The sequence below is a fragment of the Rhamphochromis sp. 'chilingali' genome (assembly GCF_963969265.1).
Source record: "Rhamphochromis sp. 'chilingali' genome assembly, chromosome: 8".
NCBI lineage: Eukaryota > Metazoa > Chordata > Actinopteri > Cichliformes > Cichlidae > Rhamphochromis > Rhamphochromis sp. 'chilingali'.
The window spans coordinates 34,651,473-34,668,067 of NC_137935.1; the positions used below are offsets into that span (position 1 = coordinate 34,651,473).

General features: G+C 40.7%; 1 protein-coding gene across 6 annotated transcripts in view; it reads left to right on the top strand.

Moving 5' to 3' along the window:
• ecel1 (endothelin converting enzyme-like 1) overlaps window positions 1-16,595 on the top strand; it is a 59,243-nt gene that overhangs the window by 16,358 nt on the left and 26,290 nt on the right. For 4 of the 6 annotated variants that reach the window (XM_080888336.1, XM_080888340.1, XM_080888337.1 and 1 more), the window contains one exon: window positions 15,280-15,526. In XM_080888336.1, the coding sequence (XP_080744462.1) occupies window positions 15,280-15,526 (247 nt within the window). The remainder of the gene's footprint in view (window positions 1-15,279; window positions 15,527-16,595) is intronic. The other 2 variants (XM_080888339.1, XM_080888341.1) reach the window with 1 other exon arrangement.

Here is a 16,595-nt window from a genome sequence, read left to right on the forward strand (position 1 = left end):
GTCTGTATTAAGGCTCATTTGCTAATGATTGTGTGATTTGTCATTAAAAAAAAGAAATGCTGAAATAACTGACTGTGGTACAGTTTCAACCCACCCAGCTTTGTTACCTTCAACAGAAAACTTTTGCCCCCTGGAAGAATTTATAACAGACCTTAGGATATATTACATAAAAAATTCAACACAAAGTGCAACTCTACAAACAAGTAATTAGCTATCTGACATCCTACATCTTGGTATAATTATTAAAGTTTGCAATTACAAATCAGAATTGGTATGTATAAGGGGAATTAACCAATGCAAATTTGTCAGAATGTTATATGATGTTATAATGCCTAAAAGAACTGCTAGTGTTAGTATAGTTACTGAATAATAGTTATTCTTCAGTGACTTCAGCTCTTTAAGTGTTTTTAAACAGCAATATATACCAATCACTCATTTTACTGTAATCTGAAAAAATCACATTTTAATATTCAGACTGTACAGAACATTCTGGACACACCCGGCTGAAGGTACAGATGAAGCGCAGATGTTTGACAGATGGCAACTGCCTACATTAAACAGACTGAAAGGAAAGCCTGAGTTTCACTGTGAGCTTTGTATCACTCAGCACTGGTGATTTTTCAGTGGGCTAAAGCAGTCAGTTAGACGAGTGATGAAACATTTCTCCCACTGAAAACGTGACATCCAGATGAACAGAATCAACTTCCTGGGATTTCCTTACTTGGATGATTGAGCACGTATCAAGACATTTTGCTTCACTTTGGCAAGGACTGCCTAAAGCTGGTACATGAGTATGAGCATACGGCATGTAAGACGGCAGACTATAGCTACCACCTGAGATCCAGTCTCAGATGCAGACAGTGTGGGATTGCTCCTAAAAGTCTACACTGAGATCATCTGTCAAGGGCCACCAAGCTAACAAAGTCCTCCAGAAGGCACAGAGTCAGCTGCTAAATGAGCAGGTGAGACTAACTAATTTCTCCATTGATCAGGTGATGTGTTCAATTGAAAGAGGAACAGATCCATCAAAGACTTATATTACTCTTCAACAGGTGCTCAAATTTACCAGGAAGGGTCATTTAGCACAGAAGGAAAAGTGTAAGACCGGGCAGGATCTAGCTGTTGGGCACCAGAAACATCAGCATAGAGTAGAGAGTTTCCTTAACAACAAGCCACAGGGGTAGTGGACAAGTGGGTGAAGAATTTGTCTGACAGCAACTCACTCAGGTAGAGAAAGACATTATTCCTAAGGGGTCGAACTTTGCTCTCATGTAGAGGCAAATATGCTAGTAGAACTGATCACAGCCACAGAATCAAATATAACAAATAACAACACTGTAGATGCAGATACGAATGTTAAAGTAGAGCGATGGCGACAACTGCAACTGTGGATGAAAGCTTTAGCCTGTCCCAGTTATACAAAGCCTCCAGTGTCCAATATCAGCATCAAGAAGGCACTCACATCACACCAAAACATGGGTGCGCCATGGGTTCCCCAGTATCACACATTGTGGTTAACAGTATATGGAGACAGTGGGGAAAAGGCTCTGTTACCCCACCGAGTGATCGGTTCAGGTATGTTGATGGCACCTGGGTAACAATCAAATCTATGGATTGGGTGTACCACAATTCAAGGTTCACATTAACTTATGAGCAAACACATCAAGTTCACCACAGAAGATATGAAAAATGACAGGCTAGCATTCTTGGACTGTGAAATTTCCATCGGTAATGGGGGACAAACTCAACCTGTAAGATAATGCATTGCATAAACATCAGTATTTACCGTTTAACTCTCACCATCCACTGGAACACAACTGTGTGTCATCAGGACACAAACACCATCCCCACAGACACAGCAGCCATATTAAAAAAGGCCCTGAATTCATGTAGCTAATCCAGCTAAACATTTATCAAAGCTGCGAAGGCACGTAAAGTATGCTCCAGGCAACCCAGAAGAGAATAAGGACAATTGCTGTCTAGGCAAAAACCACTGGTGATCCCTTATGTGTCAGGTGTACAGCTGAGACACTTTTTTTTTTTAAAACACTGCATCTCGGTGGCTTTCAAACCCCAAAACACACTGCGCCAAAATTTGGTCCACCTCAAGGATCGAGTCCCCTGGGACAAACAGAGTTGCCTGGAGGATGGCCGTGAATTATACATCAGGGAACCCATACAACCTCTGGGAGCTACAGAAGAGCTACCACAGTGGGCTGGGACTCTGTGGTCTATTTAAACCTCCAGGCCAGTGGCCACTTGTTTAATAATGAGCATGTGCACATCCTGGAGGGGAAGGAACACTGGTTTAAATGAGGAGTCAAGGAGGCCATTTATGTGAAAATAGAATGACCATTCCTGAATCGAAGAAGATCTTACACCATGTTACATTGCTGTGATTGCAGCCATTCCCTAACTCTGTGAGAACAATACTTATGCCCATGGATGGTCGTGACAATTTACATATTAATGATCATGAAGCTGAGCTCACAGCTAATCGTATCCATTATGCAACTGCACCATTTATGAGGCTGGGGAAACCTGCAGCCAGCTGAGGCTGAGTGATGAAATGTTTAACATACCGAAAGCACTACGTCCTGATGAACAGAATCAACTTTCTGGGGTCAGTGTGCTAATGTTTTCCTGTTTTTCACAGCAAAATACAACCATCATTTAAACAAAAATGCAAGTTTGTTTTATTTTGGGGACTTCTTCAATGTAACAGCTACAGAAGAAATCTTCTGATAAGTGATTATCACAGAAGAATTTTACTCAATTCCTAAAGAGTATTTTGGGATCTCCCACTGCATCCAGACATTAGTGTTCTGACATGCACCTAGGTCGGGTGATTTCTAGACAAATACAAACACCATGATGTATTTTTTGCTAGACTGTGCTGCAAAAGCGTAGTGTAGCTTGAGGTAAGACACAGAGTAGAAAAGATGAATGATTGCTGGGCATTTTTTAAATGCTTTTACTTAAGTTATTGCTGGCTTTTAATTCCCTTTTCATCCATTTTAAAGGATTTAAATAAAGGTGATTGTTCACTTTTGTGTTATCCCTGCTTACTTTCATTAGCTTCTACGAATGACAGGATGTGTTGCTGTGATTTAGTCCAAGTGCCATCAGTGAAAGCATCTCCTCCATATCACATTTTGTCAATTCATCTGTTTTTGCTCCACTTTTTAAACAGGTTCTTTCCTATTATTTCACAAAGTCTTCTCTTTGTGAAATAATCATAAGACTGTAAGCTTTATATCTTTAAGGGATTCCTAACCCTTACCATTACCATTGCCACCATCACATCCATTAGCACCACCAATTCATGTCTCTTGGTTGCAGACTCCAGGTTTGATGCTCTGTCTCTTCCCTTGTTGTTTACCAATCTTCTCTTGTAGTGGTACGTCCATCTATCCCCCCGATGGCTTTAGTAACAGATTCTGCACAATGTTTCAATCATCCTCTCCTTCTGTCTTTTGTTCTCTCCACCAGTGACTATCTGACAGCCTGTGTTTTCTCTCTTTTATCACTCATGCACGCAGTCAGCTATAACAATCGGCAGATATAGGCTTTAGTGTGGAGCTGCACACCTTATACTCAATACATGCAGTATTTATCCCGGTAAACCTGCCTGCAGTTCATCCTCTGCTTGTTAAACTGACTGGTGTTTGGGAACACTGTGTGTAAAGGGACCCATTATGCTCATTTCTTACTGTAGCTTTTTTATTCTCGAACCACATTTGAGAAGCATGGTTCACAGTTCAAAAAAATACTATTTTACGTTACACTGGCTTGTATGTGGCCCGTCAGTATACCCGCTGTCTGACAAGAAGTTTTAGCTCCTCTTTTCTTTAAACTCAGCCTAATACCTAAACCTACTCAGTAACACTGATTTTAAAATGGGGGCATCGTGGTGATATAGTGGTAGCACTACTACCTCAGTGCTAACCACTCTGGCACCTTCTCACAGCAAAAAGGTCCTGGGATCGAAACTACCTACTGGCTGATTGCTTTCTGTGTGGAGTTTGTATGTTCTCCCTGTATGGTAGATGGGATAGGCTCCAGCCATCCAACAACCCTGAACTGGATAAGAAGAAAAAGATAGAATCTGAAATGTTAACTTTTCAGTTCCATTTGTACGCGTGAAAAGAAATTTTGATATGCTGTTCTCACTTTGCCACAAAGGAGAAACAACCTTCGGATTCAAAGCAGTCTGAACTGCTTCCATTTAAAACCAAAGATTAAAACCTCTCACACATGTGGCCTAGCCCTAGATGACACGCTCACTCCAGTCCTCCACCTCACCACAAGTGCCATTTATTAGACTGCATTGAAGTCAAACTAATATTTCTAAACTGTACTAGTGAATTTTGCCCATTTTGCACACTGATGACCTTTAAAACACTGCAGTCTGTTTCTGATAGGGAAATAGATGTTAGATAAGCATAAAACCTATGAAATAAATATGTATCAATGGGAATTATTCAACTAACTTGGGTTTGTTTTTGTTTTTTAGACATTTGACTTACGAAGGTTTTCGGTTTTAAATAAAAAGCAATAGTAAGATTTCCTAAATCAATCAAACTTTATTGTAACTAGGCAGTTTAGCATTGCTCTTTCACTGAGTTTTATGCTTGATTGCAGCCAATATTTATATTTCATTTGAAAGGTAAAAGCTTCAGTCTCAGATGAAGCAACGTTTTTATCTGTCCAGTAAGTTTAGTGTACCCTATTTAAAAAAACAAATCCTTTTTTTAAATTAATTTCATTAATTTCATTTAATACAATAGCATGGAGCTGCAGATGGACTCAAATATCATAGAGCCATCCTGACGAATTGTCAAAGTTATTGTCACAGATTTTAGAACACCTATTTGAGCATTTATTGACGGGTTTTAACTAAAAGTGTAAAGAGAAGTGTGACGCAATATCCCATATATATATTTCCTTAAACGTAAACGTTTTTCTGTATTTGCGTCATGATACTGGCTTACAAAAGATTTTACTCTTTCCATTCGTAATAGTTATTTCATATATTCTTTTCTTTTCTTGGCAGATATAGCCTTCCTTGCACCAACAGTGGTAAAAATTTGAACTCTTCCGTTTCCCCCTCTCCCTCATTGTGTCAGATATTCTTCTTGTTTCTTCTCCCTCAACAAACTTGTTTCTTTCTCCCAACTCTCGTCATCTTTCTCCATCTCCTCCTCTCTCACTGTATCTGTCTATCCCACAGCTCAGTTTCAATCCATCAACACCTCTCGCTCTCTTTTCTCTCCATCTGCACGTCATCCATGGTCCTCGAATGATCCTACCTGTACCACCAAGTCTCTCACTATCTTTCTTTCTTTCTTGTCATCTTCCTCCCACCTTCAGTCCATCTCAGGTTCTGTCTCACAGGAAATTCATTATTAGGTTTTAAACAAAGGTGGATGGTGAGCTATTCGATTTCTTGAGGGATGTTGCTCATTAGCATAACTTATGAAGACTTGCTTCCACATCAAGAGATCTTTCCAGTTTTGCACACATGCTTCAAAATAAAAATTACCGATAACATGAAGGTGAAGCTAAACTTCCAATAATTCAATTCAATTCAATTGAATTTTATTTATATAACGCCAAATCACAACAAAAGTCGCCTCAAGGCGCTTTATATTGTACAGTAGATACAGAGAAAAACCCAACAATCAGATGACCCCCTATGAGCAAGCACTTTGGCGACAGTGAGAAGGAAAAACTCCCTTTTAACAGGAAGAAACCGCCGGCAGAACCAGGCTCAGGGAGGGGCGGGGCCATCTGCTGCAACCGGTTGGGGTGATACCAGTGATGTCACAATAACCAAAGGTGCCTATTAACCAATTAATATAGGAGTCATCGTCCTTGCTAGCAGAGCTATGTAGGTTTACCTTAAATACGCATATTAGCATGTTTTGCAAAATACTATCATAAGAAAACAGCGCTGCTTGACATTGCAAACTGAATACTTCTAAATGATGGAATTTTAACATAAACTATCATACGGCTAGTTTACAGTGTTCTAGAGGAACTTTGTAATGTAATGTTATTAGCTGACCACTGCTAAGTGCTAAGTAACAGGCTAATAAAATGTCCTAATTTTATTCACCTTTCCCGCACAGTCTGTACCAGACAACATGTAATATTTTTGAGATACTTACATTAAATTTCCCATAAATTGATCCAAAAGGTACCAACTGTACTAAGGCTGTCGAGAGGCCCACTTCACTCTCCAGGAATTAACAGAAGCAAGGCCTCAGCTGTCTGGGTCAGCATGTTCCCAGTCAGAGTGACCCTAAATTAAAGCCTTAATAAAGTTGGATCAGCTGCATCATACAGAAGGGCCAGTCTATTCATTAGTGATGGGTCGGTCGCGAACGAAATGGCTCTTAGAGCCGGATCTTTGACGTGAACTAGGCGAGCCGGCTCCTTATCGCGAGCCGGGGTTTTTTTTTTTTTTTTTTTTCTTTCTCTCACCCTCTCTCTCTCTCGCACTTTTTTTCCGCTTCACTCAGCATGCGAGCCTTGTGCTTTACGCTGGGAAGAGGGGGGAGGGGCGGTAGTTACACTCAGTAGCACAGGAACAGAGCAGGAGGGAGAAAGAGAGCCAGGGACAACAGCGTAGAAAGGTATAGTTATCATTCACAACTATTTTCAGTTGCAGATGATAAAGGATGTTCAGTTCATGCTAGAAATGTGTTTTGGAGTTTGTATGTGCTTTTTGGTGTTTGTACGTGTTTTGTCTCTAGGGGCCACCGCATATATTTATATTAGAGATGGCACGATACCACTTTTTTATGTCCGATACCGATACCGATATCACAAATTTGGATATCTGCCGATACCGATATGAATCCGATATAGTGTGTTTTTTAATCAATAAAACGTTTTTTTTAATATGCATTTTGTATAAGTTTATACTCAAGTTTAAATAAATAACAACACTAAAGCTATTCTGTTATACCTGTATGTAAAAAATACACTGCACCCAAAATATTTCATAGTTCAGCAACACTGATCAATCTAATAAACTTAAACCTACTCCATCCTCCCTATTCTGGTATTTTAAAGAGTACTTAGCAGAAATATTAAGCAACCTAACTAATAGGGTTGCAAACTCCCAGCAAAAAAAAATAAGGAACCACCCTCCACCTCCTGATGCTTAATCGATGTAATCAAATTTAATTTGATGCAGGGGGAAAATGCACAGAAATAAATTATTTTTCAAGAATAATTAAATAGATTCAACATCTTTCTTCAACAGAATTGCAGACTGCACAGATGGTACCTTCCCAAAGGAAAAAGTACTATAGCTTACTAGGGTATATTAGACTTAATAGTTACTATGTACAGTAATGGACTTCTATATATCTTACATCAGATTAAAACTTTGGGTGTAAGAGTCAGATAATTATTTATTAAAAGCTCGACATTTTAAATGAGAATAAGAAAGAAAAGTATGTCTTTGTGCCCCCTTTTCCCTGTTCATGCCCTATCGGCCCCCCTGGCTAAACTTTGCTAGATCCGCCCCTGCACAGTTACCAGCCGTCAGCTACGTAGAAAAAGATCCTGGTTTAGAAAGTAATAATAAATAAATTCTAACAACAGCTTATCAAGCTTCAACGTGCTGCTGTTGTTCAGCTGCTGGTTTCCTCTTTCTGGTGAGAAGTGGGCCAAAAACAAAGAAGAGAGACGGACTCGCGACAGAAAAGCCGATCAGCTGATCATTAAGCAGTTTCATGATTGAAGTAGCAGCAAGAAGAGGCAGTCGCTCCATATATCGGTTGTTAAGCTTAACGTGGGAATGCTTTACAAACATTCAGAGATGAACTTACACAGTTGCTTTACTTCTCTCTGGGATAACTTCCTCGGAGATGAAATGCTGGTGAGGCTACAAATACACACAGCCGCTCTATCACGTGATGCATACTGCTGCAATGTGCTACGTTTATGAGCCGAGTTACGCCGTCTAGCAAGTTTTGTGAGGTGCTTTTTTGATATTTAATGGATCGGAATACATTTTTTATTTCTCGCCGATATCCGATCCAGTAATTTGGGTCAGTGTCAGACCGATACCGATACGTAATATCGGATCGGTCCATCTCTAATTTATATATAAACATATATAAATAAAACCACTTTTTTCTTTACATTAGTAATTCCTTTTGTGCATGATTTTATATTATTGTTAATAATAAATTAATTAAAGCAACAAAACAACCTGAAGAGCCGGTTCGTAGCCGAAAGAGCTGGCTCTTTTTAGTGAGCCGAACCGAAAGAGCCAGTTCTCTAAAAAGAGCCGGAAATCCCATCACTACTATTCATAGAGACCAAATAAACATGCTTTTTATTGCTGTTAATTCTGTGATTTTAACATGTCAGTGGTTGGGGATTGACTTGCTTTTGGAGCCAGCCTTAAGTGGCTGCTCCAGACAGAAACTGCAGTTTTTGGCACCTCTTTGTTGGCTGCATTCTCAGGCAAGAGGGGTGCCTTTTATGTACAACACACATTTTCCACCTGCTTTCTGTGTGAAGTGCTTGATGCAAAAAAAAAAAAGAAAAAAGTATAGACTAGTTCTGGATGTGTATTCTTTCTATCAGCATGTATTGACGCTATCCTACAAAATTAAGGTTAAGGTTTGCATGAACAGGGTGATTCCCATTGCAGAATTAGTGTTTCAGTCCATCTCAGAATTCAAATAAGTACCATAATGCATAATGTGGGAAAAGAAAACAGAAATATAACCTTTTTCATCGCAGTTGTAGTAAGAAACTTCTCCCTCCAAACATGTGTTTCCTGTCAACTACCACAGAGTGAAATAGGTTAGCTCCACACAGCAGGAGTAAGAGGTCATGGCGGAGGTGCTGGGCAGTTGTTATCATCCTGTAGAGCAGATGGAGGGCAGGTTTGGTTTCTCGCAAGGCCACTAATGGATCACTTAAAAAAACAGAAACTATTTTGTTCTCTACTGGATTCTATCACTTACTAACACACAGACACACACACAAAGGAAGAGCACAGGCTGACATTCATACAAATACAAAAAAAACCCAAGCAGGATAGTTTGGATTCTTGTTAAAGTCAAGGAACTGAAAAAAATACATTGAGAGGTGAAAAGGTCACAGGCGAAGAAGGAGATGGCACAGACAGGTGCTTGAGCCGCCTGTAGGATGACAGGATGGCTGGTTAAAAATTAATGAGTCACCCTTTCTTCGTTTTAACACCCTGCTTTCTTTTTGTTCCTCGCTCTCTTCCTTCCATTTTATTCCTACTTTCTGTTTCCACCACTGCTTCTTTCCTTCATCAATTATTTTTTATCTCTGACTTTGATTCCTTTTCTTTTGCTTCATTTACTTCCAGACAGTTTCCTTTTTTATACTGTCTCCAAAGTTGTTGTTTTTTTAAGTTGCATCTGCCTGTCACTCTTTACCTTCCTTCCCAGGTGTTTCCATCTTGCATACTTCCTTTATTGCTCTTTTTCCCTTCCTCCTCTTTCACCTTAGTGGTTTCAGGTTGCTACTGACAGCTCTCACTCTCTCTTTTTTTTGTCCACTGCCAGTTTTGCAAGCCCTCCATCTTTACAGGCAGCTACAGCCAAGGTCCTTCTCTTTATTCTTCTTCTCTTTCATGTTCTCACATTCAAGTCTTTCTCATCATACAAATCTACTGACAAGAGCAATCACACTTGCATGTCTCCTCATCCTTCATCCACCCTTCTCTTCTTCTTCATACTCCCTCCATTGCATGTGTGTATGTGGTCCCCACGCACAGTGGCAACTGCAGCCAATCCCATTAGCCAGATGAGCAGGCCTCCAATGAAGGGGAAAGCATAATGACAACACCAGCGTCTCTCTCTCTCACACACACACACACACACTCCTCCCTTGCGGCTCCCTCTGTCTGCTCCGTCTGTTCATCTGTCACTCTTGAGGGCGTGTGTGTGGGAATCCGGTTTTGTTTGGGATGTGCAATTCGAAGGCGAGCGGGAGAATCTGTCATTTTTTTGTGCGTTTCAGCACACAGAAGTGGGGCAGCAGCAGTGGAGGGTTTACTTCCTGCTGGGTGGGATGCCATTAAAAATGTACAGTACGCTCAGTGTAGCCGTAAAGCATTTTGCGAATAAGTGGTTTACCAAACAGTAGATTTTATGGCGCTATAGCTTTCAGCAGGCATGATTTGAGTCCTAGCTTAGCTGAAATTTATGTGCAGTTAGGCTACACTCAGGTAATTTGGGTAAGTCCCCACTAAAAGGTATAAATATATGTGATTTGTTGTCTCTGTTGTGCTTTGGTTTTGCAACCTAAAGCCTTGTGCCCGAATCCCATTATTCCACTTTAATTTTATGATTTAACAAAATAATCAAACGCAAGACGTTTCTCCTGTCAGGCCAAAATTATAGTTTACCTCTAGTGAAGCCTGGAAGAGAGGTGGCCCTCCCTCCTCCATTACCGTCAGGGTCATTACCTGCAGTAATGCGCTGATGCAGTGCAAGGGGACAGTGTCTTTTCATCTCCCTAACTAGCCCCATTAAAATCCATTCAGCTAATGAGCCTTCACTCAGTCCTCTGGTGATTAAGACTTGATCTGTGCAGCGCTCTCACTGACACTGCTTTCATTTAACTCTGTGCAGTAATGGAATCGCAGCAAAGTACACACACATGTGCCTGTCAGTATGGATGAGGGTGCCGAAAACACTCTTATCAAGTGTTACATTTTACGTGTTTGAAAGAGTTTATTAATCATGTGATGCAATGTTTATAAAGTCTGAAGTTTTTATCTCGGGGGGGAAAGTTTGCTGATTTATGCTAAACATTTAATTCAACTTTAACCTTTAAAGTTTCTAAATGTGTTATTTTATGTCCCTGTCTTAATGTGAGAAAGACAGACATGATGTCCATTTTTTATACACAGCCTATGGCTACAATACTAAAATGTTGCTTAGCGCAGTAATATCAGTATTAGTATTTAGTATTTATTTATTTATTGTCATTGTCAAGAACAATGAAGTTGCGTTTGGGGCTTCCATACAACCCAAAAAAAAAAAAAAAAAAAAGAAGAAAATAATAAATACCCCTTAAAACCCAAGTGTACATATTTAACCCAGTGTGACTCCAATGCAATAAGACAATCCTTAGCAATAATGTTCGTAGAAATTCAGACAAAGACCTGAGAAACATGACAAAATACAACAATGCAACCCATTCAATATTATTGTACTGTGAGATATGATATCAGATATGATAGTTATCTATTTAAGAAAGAGGGGGGGGGGCGGCAGGAGGGGGAAGAGAATAAAGATATGATGCACCAATGCAGACCAGTTCATTGCTATTAAGAAGTTGGATATGGTTATTGTCCGTGAGAGGGGGGCAGAGAGTTCAGGAGCCTCACAGCCTGTGGATACAGGCTGTTGGCCAGTCTGGATGTTCTAATAATCTAATACTGATATTACTCATATAACCAATCTATGATTAGATTGGTTATAGAACCAACTGCTGTTACTTATGATAAAATAAAGTAATTTTTCTGATTAAAAAAAGTACTTTTACTTCAGTGCATTAAAGCAGACTTTCATTTTTAGGCACAGAGTAGGTGGTGTGGATAACAAACAACCTGCTAAGCTAACTAAGACGTTAAAATAAATGGTACTGACAGCATCTAATAGTTTCACACAACATGTAGTGAAGTAGAGGTAAAATTGGCACAACAGAAACACAAGTATAAGAAGTACAAGAACATTAAAACTTTATTTTAATAAAGTACTTGAATAAAGTACCAAGGTACATTACATGTCCTCACCTGATGGTCATGTAAGAGACAATGTAATTAACAGTACTCTAAACCAGTGGTGCCGGGTGGTGCATGTGTTATCCCATTCCTGCAACCTGAACATTCCCCTGGAAAGCAAACAGATACAACTGATATCTACACTAGCACATTAATTAAACTGTACCCTAAAAGTGTCTGTTCTTGTAAATATATGTTTTAGATTCTTTGAGAATTTAAAAAGTTTTTGTGTGATGGATGTGCCTCCCTTTGTTGTTTTTGTTTTGTTACCTACAAAACCTTTTCCAGAAGCCTCCTAAAACAAAATTATGAGCCTGTAAATGAGCAAACTTTAGATGCGAGTTTGGGTTTCAGTAACCGCACTTACTCTTAGAGATTACAGTCATTACTGTTCCTCAAAGATGCCTCGAGTAAAACAGCTCACGCATCGCTCCCACACAAACAGCAGAGACGCTGTACTTTTACTATTATCATATAGATGACTTCCACACATGTGGCTGCCCTGCTGGGCACCCTGTGCCAAACGCACACATACACACACACATACACACACATACACAGATACTCAAATGCATTTAAAAAAATAAACTCACACCTGTCCATGTTCAGTAATGTGGAACAAATATTTGACAACAAAACCAGCTAATGAAACAAAGAAGCCCCACTTGTAACTCGTGCTGATTAGATGATACCACCTAAGTCTCTCCTTTTTTGTTTTTTTTACCCTCCCTCCCTCCACTTCCTGCCTTCCTCTTCCTTTTCCCGTCAATTAAATTCACTTCAGAAGTGCTTTGCTGGCAAGACCTCAGGGTGCTGTTGCCAAGGCGCTTTTGATTTAATATCTGTCACGCAAAGGGAATTTTTTTTTTATGTATAAAAATGAGGAAAACAACAACAATATGCCTCGAGGTTTGCATGGAGCTTCACAGTAGGAGGAGGGGGCATTTGTCCCCGCAGGGCAGAGTAGATGCTTGCTCCCAGTGGGGGCACGAGGACACACCAGCACTTCATCGAAGAAGACACAGCTTGAATACATAAATGAATGATCCATTTTCTTTCCTCCCGCTCGACATTTTCGTCACCCCTCTGCTGTGAGTCAGTCTGGATTGGAGGGAGTTGTTCTTTAACTGTTGGGCCCTCTTGACTCCTCACTATTCACTGCTCACTATTCTCTTCGATCACTGTCTCCCTCTTGTTTTCTCTCTGACTTTTCTGACTCTTAAATGGCTTTGAGGGCAGATGGAAAAACAGCAGTTTGGGCCAGATGGGACTAGATTACTGTTAGATATAGTGGATGTCACTTTACAAAGAGAACACAGGCGTAACTGTGCTAGAAAGCAATGCTATTTAGGTTTTGAAAGTAACACAGCCTTGTTCTTAGAAGTAAAAATCAATATTCAAAAGGAATATGAATACACTCTGGTATAGTTCAGGATTTTCACTGCTACCCGTTAACTAGCAGTTTTTAGTTAAAATTAGCTAATGTTAGGTAATTTGCTTAAAACTGACACAAGGGAGTATTTGACTTTTCTCTTTTTATGCTTTTGTTTTAGTATTTACCAGTATCCTATAAAATACAGTTCAGCTTGTTTGTGTTTGTCATTAAAAGTGTGTCATAGCAACAGGACTGAATTTGGTGGTAGTTATGTGACTGTAATGCTCTTTGGTATTTAAATGTTGTTTTAATAATGTCTCATTAGATCAGAATCAGAATCGTGTTTATTGGCCAAGTATATGTGCAGACACATACAGGGAATTTGGTTCCGGTAGATGGCGGCTCTCAAGCACAGCAATATAAACCACACACACACACACACACACACACACACACACACACACACACACACACACACACACACACACACACACACACACACACACACACACACACACACACACACACGTGTCTATATACACACATTACACATGCATACACAAAGCTGTGTAAACCAACTATAAATAACTAATCTAAACTTGTATACATAAAATACAGAAATGAATGAGGTAGAATGAATACTACAGAATGTACATAAGGTGCAGCTGCAGTCTGGCAGTGGGAGCAGTGTGACAGGTCAACTGTTAAGAAGGGAGATGGCAAGGGGAAAGAAACTGTTCCTGTGTCGGGTGGTCCTGGTCTGCAGGCTTCTGTACCGTCTGCCAGAGGGCAGCAGATCAAAAAGTCTGTGTCCAGGGTGTGAGGGGTCTGTGATGATTTTCCCTGCCCGTTTCCTGGTTCTTGAGAGGTACAGATCCTGGATGGAGGGCAGGGGGGCGCCGATGATCCTTTCTGCTGCCCGTACAAGTCCGCTGCAGTCTGCTCCTGTCCTGTTTAGTGGCTGCTCCATACCAGACTGTGATGGAGGAGCACAGGACAGACTCAATGACTGCAGTGTAGAACTGGATCAGCAGCTCCTGTAGAAGACTGTACTTCCCCAGTTGTCTCAGGAAGTACATCCTCTGCTGGGTCTTTTTGAGGATGGAGTTGATGTTGGTCTCCCACTTCAGGTCCTGGGAGATGGTTATACCCATGAACTTGAAGGTCTTCACAGTTGACACAGGGCTGTCTGATATGGTGAGGGGGAGCAGAGTTGAGGGATGTCTCCTGAAGTCCACTGTCATCTCTACAGTTTTAAGAGTGTTCAGCTCCAGATTGTGCTGACTGCACCAGAGTACCAGCCGCTCAACTTCCTGCCGGTATGCAGACTCATCACCATCCTGAATGAGGCCAATGACAGTGGTGTCATCTGCAAACTTTAGGAGTTTAACAGCCGAGTTCTTGGAGGTGCAGTCGTTAGTGTAGAGGGAGAACAGTAGTGGTGAGAGGACACATCCTTGAGGGGCACCAATACTGAGGGACCGAGTTTCAGAGGTGATCTCCCCCAGCCTCACTTGCTGCTCTCTGTCTGTCAGGAAGCTGGTAATCCACTGACAGGTAGCTGGTGACACGCTGAGCTGGGAGAGTTTGGAGGAGAGAAGTTCAGGCACAATGGTGTTAAAAGCCGAACTAAAGTCCACAAACAGGACCCTGGCATACGTTCCCGGGCGGTCAAGGTGTTGCAGGATGTAATGCAGCCGATGGATGGACACCATACTAGTGATTCGCACTTCCTGCTTGTAATGTCAGCTCCACAAACCATCAGTCTGTTATACTGACACTAAAAACATGTTACAACTTTGCTAGATGTCATGACGGTATGATTCTGTCATTTTTGAGATTTAAAATCTCATCCTTGGCAACAACTTCTAATTACCAGGGGCCACTTGAAGTATTTTATCCTTTTCCTGTAATGTTAAACACAATCACATGACGCTGGAGTCTTATTTATAGAAGTCTGCACTGTTTTCCTTGAGGTCATTTTATATCTAATCTAAGTAAGGTTCTCTGCTAGAAACGTATGTCTCAAAAACATTTTTGCAAAGTATATTTTTTCCTTAAACTACATAATGTAACTAGCTACTTCTTGTGCCCTCTGTCTTAGGGTTCTTCATAACTACATGCTGTGGCGTATTGTGGCAGCACTGAGTGAACATCTGTCCACGGCCTTCCGCAGCACCATCCATGAGTTTTCCCGAGAGATTGACGGCACTGAGCAGCAGCTGGAACTAGGCAGGCTCTGCCTCACCCAGACAAACAAACACTTCGGCATGGCCCTGGGAGCCCTGTTCGTCCAGCAACACTTCTCCTCAGAGAGCCGGGCTAAGGTCTGGAATCTGGGTGGACTGGTGGTAGGGGGCGCTGTAGTGGTAAAGATGGTAAAGTAGTAAAGAGGCTGTTTTCAAAGGAAATCAGCCTCAGACTTGAATCCACTTTTTTAACATTAGAAACTCGACAGATATTACATCAGTTTGAATGTATTAGCAGTTTAGGCTCTTAACAGAGACCCAGCCTTGCTGAACTACGTTTATAAGTTTATTAATTCATACACCCAAAACTGTAATGTTTTAACCAAACTTGGGGTCATTATTTTTCAAGAAAAGAAGTCATAAAATAATCTGGGTGACTCACAAGTGATTGTGAAAAATTACAAAGTTTAATTTTTGCATTCTACTAGAGCCACTGTGCATGATCTTATACAGGGTCAAGGTGCAGCACCTCAGTTCATACACTGTCTGAAATAAACTTCCCAACCCCGTGAACCACGGTCACCCCACTGTGTAGCTATGAGTTTCACCATTGCACCATTTACTCCATGATGCATTATTAGCACAAAACATGAAACCCCTGTTTCTGTTCCTACATGCAATTCCAGTGTTTCCAAATCGCTGTGCTGTGGCACAGAGGTGTGCTGTGGAAGAATGTCTGGTTTCACCTGATTGGTACTCTAAGCAACCGGCAGTGAGTAACGGACAGAACAATTACATTCTCTTCCACTAGAGGGCAGTACAACTTCTTGCGCCAATTAAATGTATTGCTAACTGCTGGTGAAACAGAAGATGAAGAAGAAATTATATAGTCATGCGCGAGTGAGACAACGCAGTGCAAAATAGCAATAGATTAAAAAAAGAATTTTAAAGTACCGTATTTCCCGGACTACAAAGCGCACCTGAATATTAGCCGCACAAGCTAAAATCAGGGGAAAATCCTGTTTTGTACATACATTAGCCGCACCTGACTAAAAGCCGCAGGTGTTTCAATGTTGACTTATCATATGTAAGAGAATATGCACAAAGGGAATTGTCAGGAAAGAGATGGCTGTTTGGAGACACACCCCTTTTATTAATATTTTGAAAAACAAGTTATGGGTACATATTTGCACATGTAGTACATAACAGTAACCTACAGCACACCAGGAAA